This window comes from Mastomys coucha, unplaced genomic scaffold (assembly GCF_008632895.1).
Source record: "Mastomys coucha isolate ucsf_1 unplaced genomic scaffold, UCSF_Mcou_1 pScaffold4, whole genome shotgun sequence".
In the NCBI taxonomy this organism is placed as follows: Eukaryota; Metazoa; Chordata; class Mammalia; order Rodentia; family Muridae; genus Mastomys; species Mastomys coucha.
Window position 1 is genome coordinate 41,595,447 of NW_022196910.1, and position 20,395 is coordinate 41,615,841.

Here is a 20,395-nt window from a genome sequence, read left to right on the forward strand (position 1 = left end):
ATGAAAATTATCCCTGATACCCATGATGAAAGGCATTATTAGCCCTGTTAGAACAGGAGTGGCCTCATTGGAGGAAGTGTGTCACTTAGACTGGGCTCTGAGGTTTCAGAAGTTCAAGCCTGGCCTAAGGTCACTCTTTCTTCCCCACACTCGATCCCTCCAGTTCCTCTCCCTACCCACTCCCCCACCAAGCCCCCGTCCCCATCTTGTGTCTATTCTCTTTCCTATTCTCAGTGATACTCAAGTATCCTCCCATAGGTCTTCTCTGCCATGGATTGTACCATGGTTATCCTGTTTTGTTTGTTTGTTTGTTTGTTTGTTTTTGGTTTTTTTTATTATCTACTTATAAGTAAGTACATACCATGTTTTGTTTTTCTGTGTCTCAGTTACCTCACTCAGGATGATATTTTCTAATTCCATCTATTTGCCTTCAAATTTCCTGATGTCATTTTATTTAAATACCTGAGAAATACTCAATTGTATAAATGTATCACATTTTCCTTTTCCATTCCTCAGTTAAGGGACATCTAGGTTGTTTCTAGTTTCTGGATATTACCAATAAATAAATAAATAAATAAATAAATAAATAAATAAATAAATAAAAAGATTTTGTTATGTATATAGTTGGTCAACTGTCCTTGTGGAACAATGGAGCATTTTTCGAGTATATTCCCAAGAGTTATATAGCTGGGTCTTCAGGTAGAGGTATTCCCAACTCACTGAGAAGCTGACAAATTAATTTCCAGAGTGGTTGTACAGTTTGCACTCCCACCAGCAATATGAGTGTTCCTCTTGCTCCACATCCTCACCAGCATGAGTTGTCACTTGAGTTTTTATTTTAGCCATTTTGAAAGGTGTAAGATGGAATCTTGACCAAAGATGTTGAACATCTCTTTAAGTGATTCTCAGCCATTATAGATTCCATTGTTGAGAATCCTCTGTTTATCTCTGTGCTCCATTTCAATTGGGTTATTTGGTTTCTTGTCATCTAATCAAGTCCAACTGGATGAAAGACCGCAACATAAAAATAGATACACTAAATCTGATAGAAGAGAAAATAGAGAATACCCTTGAATGCATAGGTACAGCAGGCAACTGCCTGAACAGACAACCAACAGTGCAGGTACTAAAATCAACAATTAATGAATGGGAACCCATGAAACTGAAAAACTTCCGTAAGGCAAAGGAAACTTGTCAATAGGACAAATGGCAGCCTACAGAATGAGGTAAGTTCTTCACCAAACATATATCTGACATTTATCAACCCTATATCCAAACTACAATCTGGTTTTTATAAATGATCTTTTTTTTTTTGTAATATGAAGACTCCATCCTTCCTTCTCCTTTTCTCTCTTCATGTGTTTTTTGATCAGTAGGACAACCCCATAAGTCTAGACCTTGCTCCTTTAGCCTTTGAAATTTGCTTTTCTCCTTCCAGCTACAGCAGAAGCCTATCATCCTGAAAAAGAAAATCTAGACACAAGAAGCCAACCTTACCGTTTCTAACTCTAGTCTAGAGAAATATACAGTGGCTTTTCTCTGACTCTTTTCAGTTTTCATCTTTTGCCATGTCTCTCTCAATACTCTTTGTAAAACGACTTGAAATTCACAAAGCACTTGCATGAATGACCTTGGGTAACCTGGAGCCCCAGTCCTTCCTGAGACTCACTGAAGCAGCCTCCAAGCTTCTTGGGATTAGAGCTACATACAGTTGCGGGCTGAGCACATTACAGAAATGAAATACTCTTTTATAGCTCCATTTATACTAATTGAAATGTTTTCTATTCTTAATTATAACTGTTAGTAGAAACTAGCATGTCTGAGCCATTGTAAAAGTCATCCAAATTGTGCTTTTTCCAATACAGTGAAGAATTGTACTCAACAGCAAAAGCACCAGCAGTCACTCATAAGGTGAATACATGCAAGGACTCACCCTACTCTGGGCCTATGCTTCTGTGACCACCAGTCTTTCACAGAGACAACACAGAAAAAGCAGAAGAATAAAGCCTAAGCCAACAGTTGCCCCTTCTAAGGCATTGCAGTGCAGTAATAAAGACAAAAGCTGTGTGCAGCAGATAGATTTGAGAGCAGCAATCTAAATCAGCAGTACCAATAAACCAATGTTGTGCCCAAAATACAGGAAGGTAAGTAACCCTCCTTTGAATAGCATTAACTGGGTGGTCACAACTTTGAAAAACTGGATGACTATTTTTTGTTTTGTTTTGTTTTTATTTTTTTATTTTTTATTTTTTTAATAGATATTTTCTTTATTTACATGTCATATGATTTTTTCCCAGTTTCCCCTCCCAGGAACAAACAAACAAACTAACAAAAACAACAAGAACAAACCCCTGTTGGCTCCCCCCCTCCCCATGCTTCCCACCCCACCCTCTCCTACTTATTAGCCCTGGCATTCCCTTACACTCCTAGGGACTCAACCACCAACCAAGGAGTATACATGGTAGGACTGATGGTTCTGGCATGTGTACAGTAGAGGATTGGATGCCTATTTTCATCAAGTTCATATTTTTTCTTTCAGTTTCATTATTTATATGGCAAATCAGAAAGGAACATTTAACAGGCAGAAGTATACATGAAATACAGAAAATAGGATGTCTGAAGTATTGGGGTTTTAATAAGGAAAAAACACATTCAAGCAGTGATGAATCTATCAAACACATCTGTGAAAGACACTTTCTTTCCATCAACCAAATGCACAAATTAATAATTTACCAGGAAGTAGTAAAAGCATTTATCAAAAAAAAGTCAATATAACTATCCCTTCCTACTTTGCACATTTTCTTTCCAAGGTCATAAAAGAAAGACATTTTAACATCATCCCTGGCCAAGAACAAAGCAGAGACATGGCTCAGAGAGAGTCAAGTGTGCTCAGTGCAGAAATCCTTTTGATGATTTGTAGCAGATGACCAATAGACCCTTCAGAGACAGATGGGAATTAGCTTTAGATTTCATAATATTACCTACGAAGCAAATGGTTGCTTCCTTGGACATTCATACATATGTGTTTAAAGCCAAATGAGAAACTGGGTTTTTCATACATAAATGTGTGAATGCAAAATTAATTTAAAAAACTATGAATTTTTATCCCATTTTTTATTATACACTATGAAGTAAGCTCAGAAGGAAATGTTTTTTAAGTAGCCCTCCAATTTAGTTAGCTAATTTGAGGGCAGATTTTTCTATTTTATTCTTAAATACTATCAAAGAATAAAATTTTTTCTATGGCGCCTATTGAAATACTTAATTCCCTTTTATGTCAAGAAGTTCTTTCGATATTAACTGAGATGTCTTCCTGTAATTTGGGGCCATTTATCTTACTTTGACCTTGATGTTGACAGAAAAGTGGTGAAGAGGCTAGCTATAATGACCATTTATATGTTAGCACCAATTATGGAGCCACCTCTTAGTCCTGAAGCCTCCAGGGGATTCATGTGTACATTCTTAGCTTGTCCTGACAGATTATCTTTAAATGTTTCTAAATCAATCTCCCCTTCTTTTATGTCTCTCTCTCTCTCTCTCTCGCTTTCTCTCTTTCTCTCTCTTTCCCTACCTATCTACCTTTACCTCCCTCCCTCTCTCCCTTACTCCCTCTTTCTTCACCCATCTCTTATCCTCTCTCATCTTTCTTCTTTCTCCCTTGGTTAATTCTCCTTAGTCATTGAGCTTGTTCATGTTTTAATGAGAAGATCATAACCACTTACTGTTATTTTCCAGATTTTATAAGCCTTGCTTTAATTTGTCTGTTAACATGCTGCTTACCTTAAAATATTGGTGTTTGGCCGGGCAGTGGTGGCGCACACCTTTAATCCCAGTGTTTGGGCGGCAGAGGCAGGTGGATTTCTGAGTTCAAGGCCAGCCTGGTCTACAGAGTGAGTTCCAGGACAGCCAAGGCTACATAGAGAAACCCTGTCTCGAAAAAACCAAATATATATATATATATATACATATATATATATGTATATATATATGCATGCATATATATATGTATATGTTGGTGTTTGATTCACAAAAAAATTCCTTACCTTTTGTGTCTGAAAAGATTGTAAGGTCTTTTGTGTTTCCTAATACAGTAATATCACAATAGAAAAGTCTTCTAGTAGAACAAGATCCTGAATTATAATTGACATGTGAATTTCCATTCTGATACCTAGGAGTCTGAACAGATCACTAAATTCTCCAGCCTTCTGCTTACTCCTATATGACTTAGAGGTAATGCCATTTACCTTAATGGATGAGAGATTAAAGAAGATATTGGGTGCTTCCTGGCAGTTCCTCAAAGAACAACCAATGCTATCATTAGCTAATATTGAACTCTGTGTAACTAAAAGTCCACCTGTTTTACAGAAAGGATCGCAGGTGCTACAGTCAATCAATGTACATATCGGCTACTCTACACCATCAATGAATGTGCTCAAGAGGTCAAAGTAGTGATTCATGTGATAAGGCCATGTACAGAAATATTAGTTGACTTCAAATAAAGAAATTAAGCCCAGAGGGAGAATCAGTTTGGAAAATCAGTTTGTTCCTGTGGGAGAATGCCTGTGTATAAGGCAAAAGAATGAAGATTAAAACAGAGAGAGAGATAATCTGACAGACAGGTCTTACAATCCCCAGCACAGTCAAACCACATAAGACAGAACACTTCACAGAAGAGAATAGCTCACAAAGTCAACATTCCCGACCCCTCCGAAACTTGTGTATTGTTGTGCCTGAACTCCTAAAGGGTCTTTGATTTTCCTAATTCCAATAAACAGAAATCATCTTTACCCTAGAAACACCATAATAATATTTGTAATATTTTATTTTATTCTTGAGATAGGGCTGAGCCACATAACTCTAGCTGGCCTGAAACTTCCTGCATAAACCAGGTTGGCCTTGAAATTTCAGTAATTTTTCTGTCTCAGCTTCCACACAGTGCTGGGATTGCAGATATTTGCCACTGTGGCTTCTCTGATAACTTCTGTAATTTAGTTCAAGAGATACATATCCAGAACCTAATGTATACTAATTATAGATATAGATATAGATATAGATAGTTGGACATAGATGTCTCACTTTATAAAGTTCATATTCAAATGGGTGAGACACACATATAATACTAGACAAATGTGTAATATTTTAGAAAGTAACCACCATCATGGGGCAGAACAAGTGGATTAAAAAAAGGGATAGAAGTAAGATAAGTATGAGGACACTGCTTGAAGTGTCTTTTAGAAAGTGAAATGTAGGTGAAGCTTCCTAGGAGAGCAATCTGGACACAGTTGGGAAAAACAATATTATCTATAGACGAAATACCAAAGGCCTACTGTGGGTGGAGTTTGATAGAGAATTGTCATCAATGGGAAGACAATCATGAGAATTCGGAGGCAGAAGAAAAGAGTTATCGAGGAACTCCGTGGGGCTCAGTATACAGTGAGAGGGGTGGGGAAGAACCCTGTCTGCTATTGTAACACTGTTTTTAGTCTTTATAGAATTTTCAGCAAAGAAGTGGTACAATCTGACTTAGTTCTAGAAAGGTCTTTCTGTGTGCTCCATCAAAGGATACTTCTGCCTAAATCTGGCAGTGATTCAGATAACTATGTCACAGGGATGATACTGAGAAGTCAGAATTTTTGGAAAGAGTTGCTATCAGAAGTGGGATTTCATATAATCAGGATGTGAGGATTGAAAGTGATCTAAGAAACTGAAGTTGCTACATTTAGAAATTGTACCATAACTCATTTTAAGACATAGTTTTCTGTAGACTATTCTGTAGATACAAGCCCGGAACTGAAGCTTACATTTATCTCAAATATTGTCTTAGCCCCTACTAGAAGCATGACCTTTGGTGATCATGGAACTAAACCTCAATGTTTACCATAAGTAAAAATGTATGCATCCAAGGTTTCCATTAGGAATAAATGGTGTGATGCATGTGAAGCAGTTCACAAAAGTTGTGTGTATGTAGCAGCTCATTAAGGGACATGCATGAGCTCCCATTACACTAATGCTTATTAGAGCCATTAGCTTAATTTCTTAGGCTTTGTATTGACTATTTGGTTACATTTTTAAAGGAAGACATAGTTTTACTTCAACAGAACGTATCCTATCTACATATTCTCTCTGGGTGTTCACCATAGCTTGACTGAAATGGGACAGAGGGTGAGGTTCTTAACTATCAAAGGATGATGCACAAAAATGCATGGTTGATCTTCTATATGTCAAAGGATGTCAGAACCTTAAAAATATTTTGTCAAATTCTAGTTTCAAAATATATCAGCAAAATCTCACAAATTGAATCTCTATTACCACTTCCTTTTCAAATAGTGGGGTTACCAGGCTCTTGCGGGTTTTCTTTACTTGACAAATCCCTCTTTTTTAATGCTATGTAATATTTGTTTAATCTTCAAAATAAAACCAACTCACATAAGAGTTTCTGAAAAACTGTTCCTGCTTTTAAAAGATCCCATTTAAAATGCTGAAGTCATCGTCTAATTTGTTCTTCTCTTGGAGCTTGTAGCAGTTCCTTCCACCTTGGCATCATATGTAAATTTAATGAGCATTCACTCACTTTCATCATCCAGGTCATTGGGTCATTGATTCTTATTTCCCTGTGTGCTTTTAGAGCAAAGATGCTGTCCCAATCCATCTTCCACAGCCTTTCTTGTCAGTGGAGAGCATCTTGCTACTTTTTGTTATATTTTTCAATAAATGCTTCTTCATTTTCCAATTATAAACTAATGTTATTTTGTTAGATCTATATTTTTACCATACAGTAGCTATCACACTTTTTCTGTTCTAAAGGATAATTTTAGGAAGTTATTTTTAATACTGGCCTTAGGACTAGATATTCAGGATGAACATCTCTTAGTATTTCTTCAAAGATCTTCAATTTTCTAACTCAACTTCACAAAAATCAATATCCGATATACTAGTTCTAACCTCCATTCTTTATAATTCTCTATTCTCCTGTTATCTATCTCTCTGAAAATTGTTTAAAGTGAAATGAAATTATAATTCAAGAGGAATAAAACCATAGGTACAAATAATTAGGACATTATTAAGGAAATAGTTATACATAATGATAAGGCAGAGAATCAGAAATGCAATGAAGGGTTGGCTATGTTAGTGTTGGGTTATCAAAGTTAGTGTTGGTTAGTAACAGATCTTCAGGGACAGAATCACATAATGGACAGCTGATTTTTTTTTTAATGAAATGCTACATTTTCTGTCTCTATTCTAAATTGTCCAGATCAAGCATATCAACTCTATGTCTGCTATATCTATAGGGTTGTTTTATCCTAGGAAAGTATTTAAACTGTGACATATCTTCTTTAAACACTTCTTTGGATCTTCTTGGCCTGAAGCACTTATACTAACCTCCCTGTGACAGGAGAGCTTTGTTAATTCAAACCCAGGCTGCCCAGCTTGAAGTCTATTACCCCAAACTCTTGATCTTTGTGTGACCACATGTGGCTCCTTCATATTCCCAATAATTTCAATGGTGTCTCATTTCTGAACCTTCTTTACAGAATGAGTTTCCTGCCAACTCTGAGGACAAGGTCTAGCCTCCCCTGGCCAGTCAGAATATTATATACTCATAGACATGAGATTAGTCAAACTCTGTCATCTAATTAAAATAAAACAGAGCACTTTGGAGAGATAGATAAAGTTTCTATTTGGAATCTTTCTTTAAGTATGTTGAGATCACAATATCAATAACCTGATTAGGCTAACCTAGTCTGATGCCACCAATATAAAACATTAAGTAGATAGGAAAAGAGCTAAGAAACTGAAGGTCAGTTTCTGATGGCATGGTTCACATTTCTCACTTCATCATTCATACAGTTATTACTACACCTCACATTTAACAATTAATTTTGTGTACAATTTTTCCTATTGTATGTGATGTTACTTAGGTTTCTTTATTTGAGATGAGATTTACATGCTTTTGTACTCATTTATTTCTATGACTCTTCTCCTTTATGTCTTATCATTATATCCACAGGACTCTGTAGAAAGTGTCTAGCAGGGGCTAGACAATCAGGGGCTTGTCTGCTCATGTTGGAAAGACTGCAACAGCCAAGCTTTCTGATCAAATATAATGATGATGAACACTGGTTCTAAAACCTGATTTTCTTAGAAACATCCCTCAATTGACTATCATTGTGTGCTTCTCTTTAAAATTAAAATGATAGTAAAAACTACATATGGTGATCATAACAATTAAAATGTTAGGTTATAAAACATTGGCACATTTTCTAGCATAGACTGAAGAGTCAATGAACATTAACCATTATTATTTATTTATATCTAATCATGATTGTAACCACTCAGATATCCTAGAATAGAAAAGTTTACCCATTCCACCTATAGGTTAAGTGGATCATTGTATATTGTATACTATATATATATATATATATATATATATATATATATGGACATATGTATGTCATACACATATACATTTATTTATATACACATACATATATATAAATATTACATATATATAAATCATGCTTTCCGTAATTTCCATGGTGTTCCATTTCTGAGCCTTCTTTACAGAATGAGTTTCCTGCCTGCCAACTCTACCACAGCAAATAAGCTCCTACCCTACATGTAGCATGTGTGTGTGTGTGTGTGTGTGTGTGTGTGTGTATCTGTTGACAGTAAGAGTTTGATTAAACTCCTCTTTTTCTCTAGCTCTCTCCTCTTGCTCCTGCTCCCTTACTCGCTTCCCACTCCTCTCCCTCCTCTCTCTTCACATGCTCATGGCCTCTCTCTCTCTCCCTCTCTCTCTCTCCACCCTACCCTCTCAGCTCCCCTCTCCATGCCCTGAATAAATTCTATTCTATAAAAAAAGAGCTTTATTAAAGACAACTAGATAAAAAAAAAAACTAAAATACTGATTATATACCAAGGTTTGATGCTGAGATCAGCAATGTGAAGTCCCTGATGCTTCAGCCTAAAGTTCCAGTCTTCATTTTCTAGATTCACACTTAAAGATTACTTTTTAGAAATGGCAACAAATAACTGAACTACTCTTTTTCCCAAGTCTTTCAAAACATGATTTGGTAAAGGCAAAGAAAAAGAGGAGGAGGAGGAGGAGGAGGAAGAGGAGGAGGAGGAGGAAGAGGAGAAGGAGGAGGGGTGCTCATCATGTAAGCATAATGAACAAATGGGCAAAAACAGACCATGAGTGAGTCTGAACCAGGTCCTCTGCATATATGTTATGGCTGTGTAGCTTGGTTTTCTTGTGAGAAGGGATGATGTCTCTGATACCTTTGCCTGCTTTTGGTACCCTTTTCCTCCTACTATGTTGCCTCATCCTGCCTTGATATGAGTGTGCCTGGTTTTACAGTAACTTTGTCTAGTTGATTTCACTGGAAGGTCTGCTTTTTTTCTGAAGAGAAACAAAGAGGAGTGGGTCTCAGGACAGAGGAAGGTGTATGTGGGAATACTGGGTGGAGCAGAGAGATAGCAAATTTTGGTTGGATGTAATTATGAAAAAAATCATATATTTTAAAAAAAGAATATAAAGACCCAAATAGTTCTGTCAACAAACTAAGCTTAATTGGCATTTGCAGAATACTCTTGCCATAATCAATGTACACACAGAGAACCAAAAATACCAATTTCTAGGTCATAAAAGAAGACTCAACAGATATAAGAAGAGTTGAATCATACAGTGTCTATTCAATTTCTACATCAGAAGTCAGAAATAAACAGCATACACCTTTCTGGCAAACTCTAAGTACTCAAAAATTAAAAACCTACTCTAAATAACTGATGTTAGTTAAAATTAAAGAGAAAATTATAAATTACAAGTAAATGAAATAGAAATCTCAGTATTAAGTACTAAACTTTTAAAGACTTCCCTGGAAATAAATCTATAAGGAAAAAATCATAGGAAAAATATTTAAAATTAAAATTGATAAATGGAGTTTTGTGATAAAACCTCTAGCTTGCTTACATCTTAAGAAATTATAAAAAATTAAGGAAGGATTAGAAAATAAAGTTTAAGTGTTTAGAAGAAGGAAGTAATCATTGCAGGGGTGATCTAGAAAAGTGGAAACAAGAGAAAAGTTAATAGTTATCAAAATGTTCTTTGAGAAGATAAAAAGGCTTATAAATTTTGTTACACAACCAGTCGAAAAGGAGTAACACACAACTGAAAAGCTTCTGGACTGGGCTGACATCACTTGAGATTTTGTAGCAATTAAATAACTAAGAAAAGGCTAAGTAGAATTTTTGTCAATAAATTAAACATCTTAGATAAATTAGAACCAATCCTTGAAACAAAAACAGAGTATCAAAGGTCACTCAAGCTTAAATTGAAAATTCAGAACATACATGCTTTTAAAAGGAAAATAAATTCTCATTTCTTTATGTTTTTCATAAAGTAAATTTAAAGTCTATATTGCTATCCTGAAAAAACTATTAAACATTTTAAAAAGTTCTTAAAATGCACAACTTGTTAGAAAATTAAAAAAACAGAATAAGCTACCATTTTATGATGTGCTCAAAAACATTATAAAAAAATTAAAAGACAGTAACGAGAGATAACTACCAACTGAGGTTACCAAGGCCAAATAACACCAATATATCCACTGAACACTGGCATAGAGTATCTAGATTTGGGTTTAAAAAGATATTTGAACAATGAGTTATAAGAAAAATATGGACTGAATATTGTTTGTCAGCAGCTCACAGAAGACTGAAACTTGAAAGTCAATCAATTAAGCCTGAGACATAGCTAAACTAAAATGGTAAAGAAAATGGAGAATTATCATGACAAATTAAAGGGATTTGATTGAATCTTCATCCCATTCTGATTAAAACTGAACACTAGGAAGACAATACTTGACAATAAAGGGTACCTATAAAAACTCAGAGATAAGCAGAGTCAGGCACAAGTGATCTTCCTATGAGTTATTAATGATGGAGGCCTGCTAAAAATAAGCTGCAGTTACTGTTTGGTGGATAGGACAGCTCTATTTACTTCTTTAACACCATCCTCTGGTTTGGGGAATGTTGTAAAAGAGGGAGAGAAAGAATATAGGAGCCAGATGGGGAGGGGAGCTGTGAAATATTGTCCTTTAGACATCACATGCTGTCACACAGATGAACTCACAGCAAACTGTGCATAACTCCACAAGATCTGCACAAAATCAAGCCAATACAGATTTCCAACATGCACTGCAATTGGGCTACCAAGGCTTTCCTTCTAGCTGAGGAGCTCTTGGCAACTGATGGCCAATAGGGGAGCAAAAGTTACTTTTCTTTAGACTGTGGTCGCTGGTAAATTTTTTTGTGATGCAGTGGGTGATGCCATCCCTTAGTACAGATAAATTTGAAAATATACACATGAATAAATAAACAAATAAGGGGCATGATTTTAGAAGTAAGATACCATGAGTGTTCTTTATAGTAGATGGACAGGGCAGGCAATGGATGGAAATGATCAGGATACATTGTATTCATATATGAACATTTCAAAAAACAAATAAAAATTATTTTATAAAGGCTATAAGAGGCAGATTTTTTTCATTAGCCAATAGAGCATTCATGGTCAAAAAAAATGTCACAGCTATTTTAATTTTGAAGTCTAAAAAACAAATGTAATTTTAACATTAAAAGATGTGTGTGTGTGTGTGTGTGTGTGTGTGTGTGTGTGTGTGTGTGTGTTTTCATGCATGTATATCCACATAACACATGCATCTGGTGCCCTCAATGGCCAGAATATAATGTCAGATGGCCTGGAAATAGAGTTACAGATAGTTGTAAACCACCATGTGAGTGCTATGAAACCAAACTTGGAAGAGCAACCAGTGTTCTTAACCTCAAGCTATCTTTTTAGCTCCACAAAGTTCATTCTATTCAGAAACAAAAATTTAAAATACCATGTATAGTAGCTCACAATGCGAAACAGTCAGGATCAACATGCAAAGTGATTTGAAAGATTTTTATGAAGTGCACAGCTGAGAGAACAGGATGAGGACCTGACAGAATTGAGTAGAAGAACACTCTGTTAAAGCAGTATTGTTAAGATGTCAGTTTCCTCAAGTGTTTTATCAATAGAATGCAATCCTAACAACCCCAGTGTAAGTTTTGTAGTAACTAACAGACATGCTTCTATGCAAATGCAAAAGTCCATGAATGAGTGAAAAACTTTGAAAGAAAGCCAAATGAAGGACTAACATGGTCTTGCTTCATGGATTAATTTATAAGACAACAACAGTCAAGACTGCAAGATGCCAAAGCCAAATAGGTACATAGGTGAGTATAACAGAGTAAGTCCAGAAATTAATCCACATGTATACAGTTCACTGTTTCTCAGCACTGTGCACTGGCAATTCAAGGAAGAAAATGGACAGACTTTGCAGACTAGGTGTTTCATCTTCATCCACATTCTCTCTGGTAATGGAGAGAAAATTTAATGCAATTTACAAAGCTGAGGAAACTCATGCAACTTACCAAACTCTGGAAACTGGGAAAGGTACAAGGTATTATTACAACACTCTGAGTTATATAAGCAGAATGGAGATGGAGAATGTAGGCTTTGCAGCTAGCAAAGATGCCTGAGGTCGTGTAGAGCCTGGGGCAGTAATATTTCCAATACCCAGACTCAGAAACAGCTCATTTCTTTTGTGAAATAAATAAACAAATTATTTGCCAATCTATAAATTGTCAGTGTGTATGTATCTTGAGATAAATGTGATGCCTGAAAGAAGGAAAATTAAGCAATATATAGTTTCTATAAGACTACCATAAATGCAAACTAATCCATTGTAGGATAATCAGTGTGGACAAGGTGGGACTTCGAATGGGCTTGAGAAGATTTAATTGTGATGTATATATTCTACACTTGTTTGCCAGGGTATTCTCATGGTCTATATTTGTTAGCACCCATCAAACTGTACCTTTTTCAACACATTAAATTTATGGTAAAATTGTCCTTCAAATATTAGAGGAAAGGGTACATTTTTACTGATGTTTGAAACATAATGATATAGAACTAGTAAAATGCTCATCAGAAATTCCATGGTAGTTGTGAGACCATGACAGAGGTTGCTAGTGTGTCATAAAGGGACACTACTATGCCCTTCTGACAAAATGTAGAGTGTAGCATAAAAATCACCTTTTATTCATATTTATTACTGTTCATATTCTTAGCCCTCTTAAATCATCTTGAAACATTCTAGTTCTGTGGATAAGGTTTAGGTGTTCCGTATATAAAGGTACACTGATAATCTTTTTGATCAAAACAATACTTTCATGTTTTTATTTGTGGTAAAGTAAAATTAGTACTTAGAAATAGCCTTTTAGAATGAGGAGTGAGAAAAATAACTAGGTATATGACTATCACATTGGAATGTCTTAATAAAATATTTCCTAGGTTATATTTAAAACATTACAGGGGCTGGAGAGATGACTCAGCGGGTAAGAGCACCGACTGTTCTTCAGAAAGTCCTGAGTTAGGATCCCAGCAACCACATGGTGGCTCACAACCACCCATAATGAGATCTGATGCCCTCTTCTGGTGCATCTGAAGATAGCTACAGTGTATTACACCAAAGCAAGCAGGGCCATCCTGAGCTCAATTCCTAGCAACCACATGATATAGCTCATGGCCATCTGTACAGCTACAGTGTACTCATACACATAAAATAAATAAACCTTTAAAAAAACATTACTATCATTAAATAAGTTAAATATATAGTAAAAAACCTGCTAAAACCAACCTCATACAAAATCAATATAAGCATAATAAATACATCATGAGCCTATACGTGATATTATTCCTCAAAATATCCCAAACACTCTACTTGATAAAGAGAATGATATTTTGAATTAACAAAACATCTTTACACATTATTGCCTACATCATTAGCTAGTAAATCATTACTGAGCACAAAACCAAGTATTTACATTAGCTTAATAATTATACCAAGAACTTGTGGTAAATTATTTTTGTCTCTAATACTCACAAATAAATACTCACAAATAAACATATTTAATAGACAAAATAATTTTTGTAATTTTTCAAAACTTGTGACATCACTGAATCAATAATATCTGCATAGAAATTCCAATAAATGTAATTAAATTTCTACTAAAAATAATATGAGTCTTACCCTCATTTTTACCAGTACGTAACTAGTAAATGCCAAGGGTAATATATACATCCTTATGTAAAAATTGAATCAAGAGATAGAAATTTTTTATTAGATATTTTCTTTATTTACATGTAAATTTCTCCTTTCCCAGTTTCCCCTCCAAAAAACAAAGAAACAGACAAAAACAACAAAAACAAACCCCTGTTGCCTCCCCCTTCCCCATGCCTGCCACCCCACCCTCTCCCACTTATTGGCCCTGGCATTCCCCTACATTGGGGCACAGAACCTTCACAGGGCCGAGGTCCTCTCCTCCTACTGACGATCGAATTTACAATCCTCTACTATACACATGCTGCCAGAACAATCAGACCCCTCCATGTGCAGTCCTTGGTTGGTGGTTGAGACCCTGGGAGCTCTGAGGGTACTAGTTAGTTCATATTGTTGTTAGTCCTAAGGGGCTGCAAACCCCTCAGCTCCATTGGTCCTTTCTCTAACTCCTTCACTGGGGACCCTGTACTCAGTTCGATGGATGGCTGTGAACCTCTACAAAGAGATATAAATTTAAGGATTAATCCTAATCCTTGTAGCTATGTAAAAACTCAATTGAGTCTAGTCACTAGTTCAATTTTCTTACTCATTCGAAAACCTTTTAATTTTTATTTACTTTGCCATATCGTCAAGAAAATATGCTTAGTTCCCCAAAACTCTGTTAAAAATTACTTATAAGATACAGGTGTTCTAGATTCACCTAGACCCATTTCTATAAGTCAATCAAGTATTTAGGGAGCACTGGCATAAAGAATTTATCGCTAGTTAGGCCAACATTCTTAATACTAAAACCTGACATTTACATAAAGTCATCTGTACAGCAATTTCAAATGAAGTTCCCAAACATTTATTCATTAATACTTTTAATATTCCCACGCAATATTTGACAAGCACTCATTTTCATTTTACTCATTTATAAAGTAGGCCTATTCATAAGATGACATGAACCTAATAACTCCTTTCATACTTAAAACCCATTTTCATTCACTAGAAAGAATAGAAAAAATATAAGACTTACAGTATGAAATACATCGTCTATCCCAATAGTGAACAATCTCATTAGCATGTGGTTCTTATCTACCCCACCTTTTTGTATGCGATCCAGTCAAACACTTTGTCAATATCTGTCGCCTGTAGCACTTCCTGTGATACTGGATGGGAACTGGCCAACCCGTCAAGCAACATCACCTCATGCAGAACATCTGTCAGAAATCTCTGCTTTTCCTGTAATATAGTAGATTGGGTAATATTATAGGTGATTCATGGTTAGAGCAAGATGTGACAGACAACATGAACAGTATGTGTGTCACTTAACTGATGGTGTTCATCAGTCTTACATGGTGAGGCTCAAGTCTAAAGGAAACTCAGTAAATAAAACAACCCCTTAGGATAGTATAAAATAAAGACAGTTGATTTAAACATAACATGAAACAAAATCAATAGGCTACTGTAAGCCCTAAGTAATAAGAACAGCAGGCTCTTCTATCGGTGCATAAAGCAAGAATGAAGAGCAGACACATAGAGCAAGGGCAAAAATGAAAGTTTGTTCATGTCTTTTGCAGGGCGTAAACAGAAATTCCAGACTCAAATAACATTTTTATGGTCAAGTCAATGAAAAAATACTACCTTTTTAAACCACTATACCTAGTCTCATTAGAACAGGTTAATCTCTCTCTCCCTGTTCCTACATCCCATCACACACATTATTTTCCACAAAAAAGGGGTGAGGGATCACAATGCATATAGCAAAAGTCATTGCTTTCTTCAGACAGTTTGTATAAACAAAATACAAATTTATATTAAAAGCCAAAATGCTGACATCACACAGTCTTAATAATCTATCACTCTGAAGTACTGAAAACAACTGAATCATGAATCCTCTATTCACTACATTTCTCTAATAAAAGCAAACTTGTTATATTAAAAATGAACTGAAGAGAAAGGTGCATTTTTTGTTTCAGAAATTCTGCTTTAAAGAAACAGCTTGGATTCTGTGACAAAAATGCTGCCATCTATTAGGCCTTCTGGCCACCTGGCTTCATAGATGAAGGAAGAGACGGAAAAATAAGTTGCAAAAGATAACATGGCTAAATAACCTCCTAGATAGCTAAAGACTGAGTAGTATCATTACTGAGATTAAAGACTCCAATGCTTAAATTGCTCTATGTAATATTGAACTCAGTCCGAGAGTCTGTTCCTTTTAAGAAATCAGATAAATACTGTATTATTTTGGATTGAGTTCTAATTTCAAGCTGAGAGTACACAAATCCCAGGATTTAAAGGAATGGGAACTAAGAAGGAATATACTATAGGAAGGAAAGGTAACTGAGCATATACATGTTTTCACCTTCAACTATTGCTTATCAACCACAAATGTGTATTGATCAATATGAAAATTTAATAAACAGTCCTTGATTTGCAAGACATAAAGTAAACAGATTTTAAAAGTGAATCTAAACTACATTTCAACCTAAGAATATTGATGTTAGAGGAAGTATCAATTATATATAATATATTACTTCATACTTTTGGGAGGAAGAAAAATTAATCCTTGTCTACTTAATATAATTTCAATTTCCATTATTTAACTTTAGTATGGGTAACTCTTTGGTAAATGATTTGTCTTCTGCCTTATTCAAAAATGGTATTAAATAGTGGAAGAAAAGACTTGTGTGCAAAAAAATAGATTGGGAGTTGAGTTTCTGGTAGGGAAGTACATATAAAACACAGAACATAGAATACATTATATTGATGAGGGCTGGGGGTGGGGAGAAAACAGAAAGAGAGAAAATTCTAGCCAGAGGCAAACTTAATTTGACAGAAGTATAAACAGTTCACAGGAGAAAGGGCACTGATTATTTTTAAAATAAACACCTACAGCTCTACAAAGTAAGAAACTCTGCAGCTAAAGTGTATATCATTGTCAACAGTAACAGCAGTATCAACAGCCAGCCTTAACTAGCATTAGTTAATTTCCTTCCATTTGTCTGGAGTGATGAATGCTAAAAAGTAAAATAGAAGTCATTTGTGTAATATAAGATGTGAAACAAAATAGCTATAGTGAATTAAATAATTTTATTTTATGAACTAAAGTTTCCAGAGAGATTTTTAGTTATACAATATCCTGTATAATATTGTACAAAGTTATATAATAATAAAATTATCCATGGAGACTTTCTCTAAAGAGGTAGAATTGATCTGATCTTTAAATTTTTAAATTTGGTATGTGTGTGTGCTGTGAGTGCTAGTGTCTGTATAGTATACTCCTAGTGAATATGCAATACCTCATTTTTCTCAAAGTTAAAAAATTATTTATTTTTTCAATATATGTCAAGTACAGTTTCCCCTCCCAACATTCTTCCAGTCCCCACCTCCCCACCTTCTCTTTCCCCCAGATCCACTCCTTCTCTGTTTCCCTTCAGAAAAGAGCAGGTCTCCCAGGGATATCAGCTGAACACAGCAAAACAAGCTACAATAAGAGTAGGTACAAATTCTCATATCAATGTTGGGCAAGGCAACTCAGTAAAAGGAAAAGGGTACCAAGAGCAGATAAGAATCAGAGACAGTCCCCCTCCCTCTGTTAGGAGTCCCACAAAAACCAACCAAACAAACAAACAGGTTAACATCCATAACATATGCAGAGGTCCTACCTCAGACCCAGGCAGGCACTGTGAGTATCTGTGAGTGAGCCCTGCTGAGTTCTACTTAGCTGATTTGTGGGGGGTCATGTTCTCCTGGTATCTTCAACCCCACTGGCTCCTATATTTTTCCTCCCCCTCTTTCACAGGGTTCTTAAGCTCCAAGAGGGGGGACCCTATGGAGGTCTCCAATTTGCAATACCTCATTTTTAGTTCACTCCATAATTAAGGCTGGTAGCGTTTATGACACACCACTTTCTAAAGATAACACATAAAGGATGTGGGCATGTTAAAATCTTCTAAAAATTCAGTGTAAACAATAACCACAAATTCTACAGAGGAAATGTAGATATTACAATTTTTACACATGTCTTCATTTCAATAGTTACAGTGATATGAATATCATCTTGTTTTCCACTATTTAAAGATAGACAGACAGACAGACAGACAGACAGACAGACAGACAGACAAACAGATAGATAGATAGAACAGATATAGATATATTGATATGGACTTGAGAAAAGAAAAATAAAGAACGAGTGACATTTTTCATGAAAGCCATACAGCCACTATTTTATTTGCCTATTTATTCCTTTAATAAATACATATTTAATTCCCATTCTATACTTGTGGAATAATTGGATGGCTAAAAGATTCTTCATAATCTTGAACTCAAGAATAGAAATGAAGTACAATAGAAAGGCAGGTATACACAAACACTATCATAATACAGTGGGGTACTATAAAACACAGAGAATGAAATGATTAATTAGATCAGGAAGATTTAGCAGAGGAGGCAGCATCTAAGAAAGTAGGTGAGAGATGAGAGGGGAAACAGATAAAAAGGGGCAAATCCAGGGCAAAGTAAACATGCAATTAAAAAAGCCACACTACTCAAATCCTCAATTATCATGTTGAAGAGCCTAGTCTTAATAAATGGGCAGAAGTGGGCATTTTGACATAATAAGTATAGAGTTATAGCTGTGGTACACAAGATGGCTAATAGAGACAATAGGCAGGAAGTAGTCATTATCCTAAGAGAGGGAGTGGAAATGATGTCGTAGGACAATCTGTTGGTGAAGGACAGTTGGTCTTAAGGGATATTTTAATCATTTTTCATGCTTTGAAATAATATATGGCTTTTAGTGATAATAGGATTTAAACAGAAAAGGTGAAGACTATTGACAGAAAAATTGGGAAAATATAGTTTGGAGAACATACCAAAAATGAGTTTTACACATGGTGGAGAAAAGTGATTATGGGTGTTCACAAAGAGCCTTCCTGCAAACAATTGCAAGTGAAGACCTGGGTCTTGGAGAAAGGACTAAATTATCTTTTGGTAATGCAGAGTCATTTTTAAATAACATGAACAGAGCCCCAGAATTCACTTCTAAAGTTAATTTTTATAAAATAGACTGGTTTTTAACTGTATATGTGAAGGAAGTTAAGAATTCTTAGCCGGGCGGTGTTGGCGCACGCCTTTAATCCCAGCACTTGGGAGGCGGGGGCAGGCGGATTTCCGAGTTCGAGGCCAGCCTGGTCTACTGAGTGAGTACCAGGACAGCCAGGGCTACAAAGAGAAACCCTGTCTCGAAAAACCAAAAAAAAAAAAAAAAAAAAAAAAAAAAAAAACAAAAGAATTCTTAACACATCATTAACTGGGGGTAATTAATTATACTCCTTGGTGCTTCAAAGCGGCTTCTGACCTCACGTGAAGTCTAAGGGGTTACATGAGACAATGTCTACTCTAGACACCATCGCTGAACTTGGACTGTCAATGAAGAAGGAAAGTTTAAGCTGTTGGCTACTTCCTACATAAAGGATGAGAAATGTTAATGGAGTGCAATATCAATTAGGTGTTTTGACTCTGTCACAGAAAAGAGACAGGAAAAAAGAGGGAAAGCAGAGAGAAGTCTTTGATTAGAGATCACAGAACGCAGCATCAAAACAAAGACAAGGAAGATAAGGGACAAGGCTGAGACAACTCATGTGTTAATATATTCATAGACACATATGAGGTAGAAAATTCTCAAAGAAGACATGAGTTGCAGTCAATCAGTCACGAGGACTTAATTATCTCCTATGGATCTGAACATAATGACTCTTCTGATATTCCCTTGACAAATGAGTCCTAGTACTTGGGAAAGAATACCTGCCTTTCTATGGGCATACAACTTCTGAGATCACACAAACTTTTGAGATCTCAGTATCTTCATTTATTCATATTTACAGTTGTGGAGATTAAATGAGTGAATTAGCTCTACATATATTTGTTAAGCACCTGCTGGATCCCAGATGGCATGCTTGCTTCTAAGGATAGACACAGCAATGAATCCTAGATTCAAAGACTACATAGTACAAAGAGAAACACAGATCAAAACAGACATTAAAATACAAGCCATTTATATGTGAGACTGGAAGTGGGCTCAGGATAATTTGTTATGCTTGAGGGAGGGAGGTAAAGCTTCTAAACAAGAGTTTAAATTGAATGTTTAAGAATTGTTTAAGTATTCTAGGAATACTGACAGTATCTTACTGACACAGATGTAGAGGCTCACAGCCATCCATCGAACTGAGTGCAGGGTCCCA

General features: G+C 35.7%; 1 protein-coding gene across 4 annotated transcripts in view; it reads right to left on the reverse strand.

Annotated features, from left to right (window-relative positions):
- The window catches only part of Trhde (thyrotropin releasing hormone degrading enzyme), a 392,302-nt gene that overhangs the window by 141,469 nt on the left and 230,438 nt on the right, over positions 1–20,395 (reverse strand). For all 4 annotated transcript variants that reach the window (XM_031350072.1, XM_031350071.1, XM_031350069.1 and 1 more), the window contains exon 6: positions 15,255–15,392. In XM_031350072.1, the coding sequence (XP_031205932.1) occupies positions 15,255–15,392 (138 nt within the window). The remainder of the gene's footprint in view (positions 1–15,254; positions 15,393–20,395) is intronic.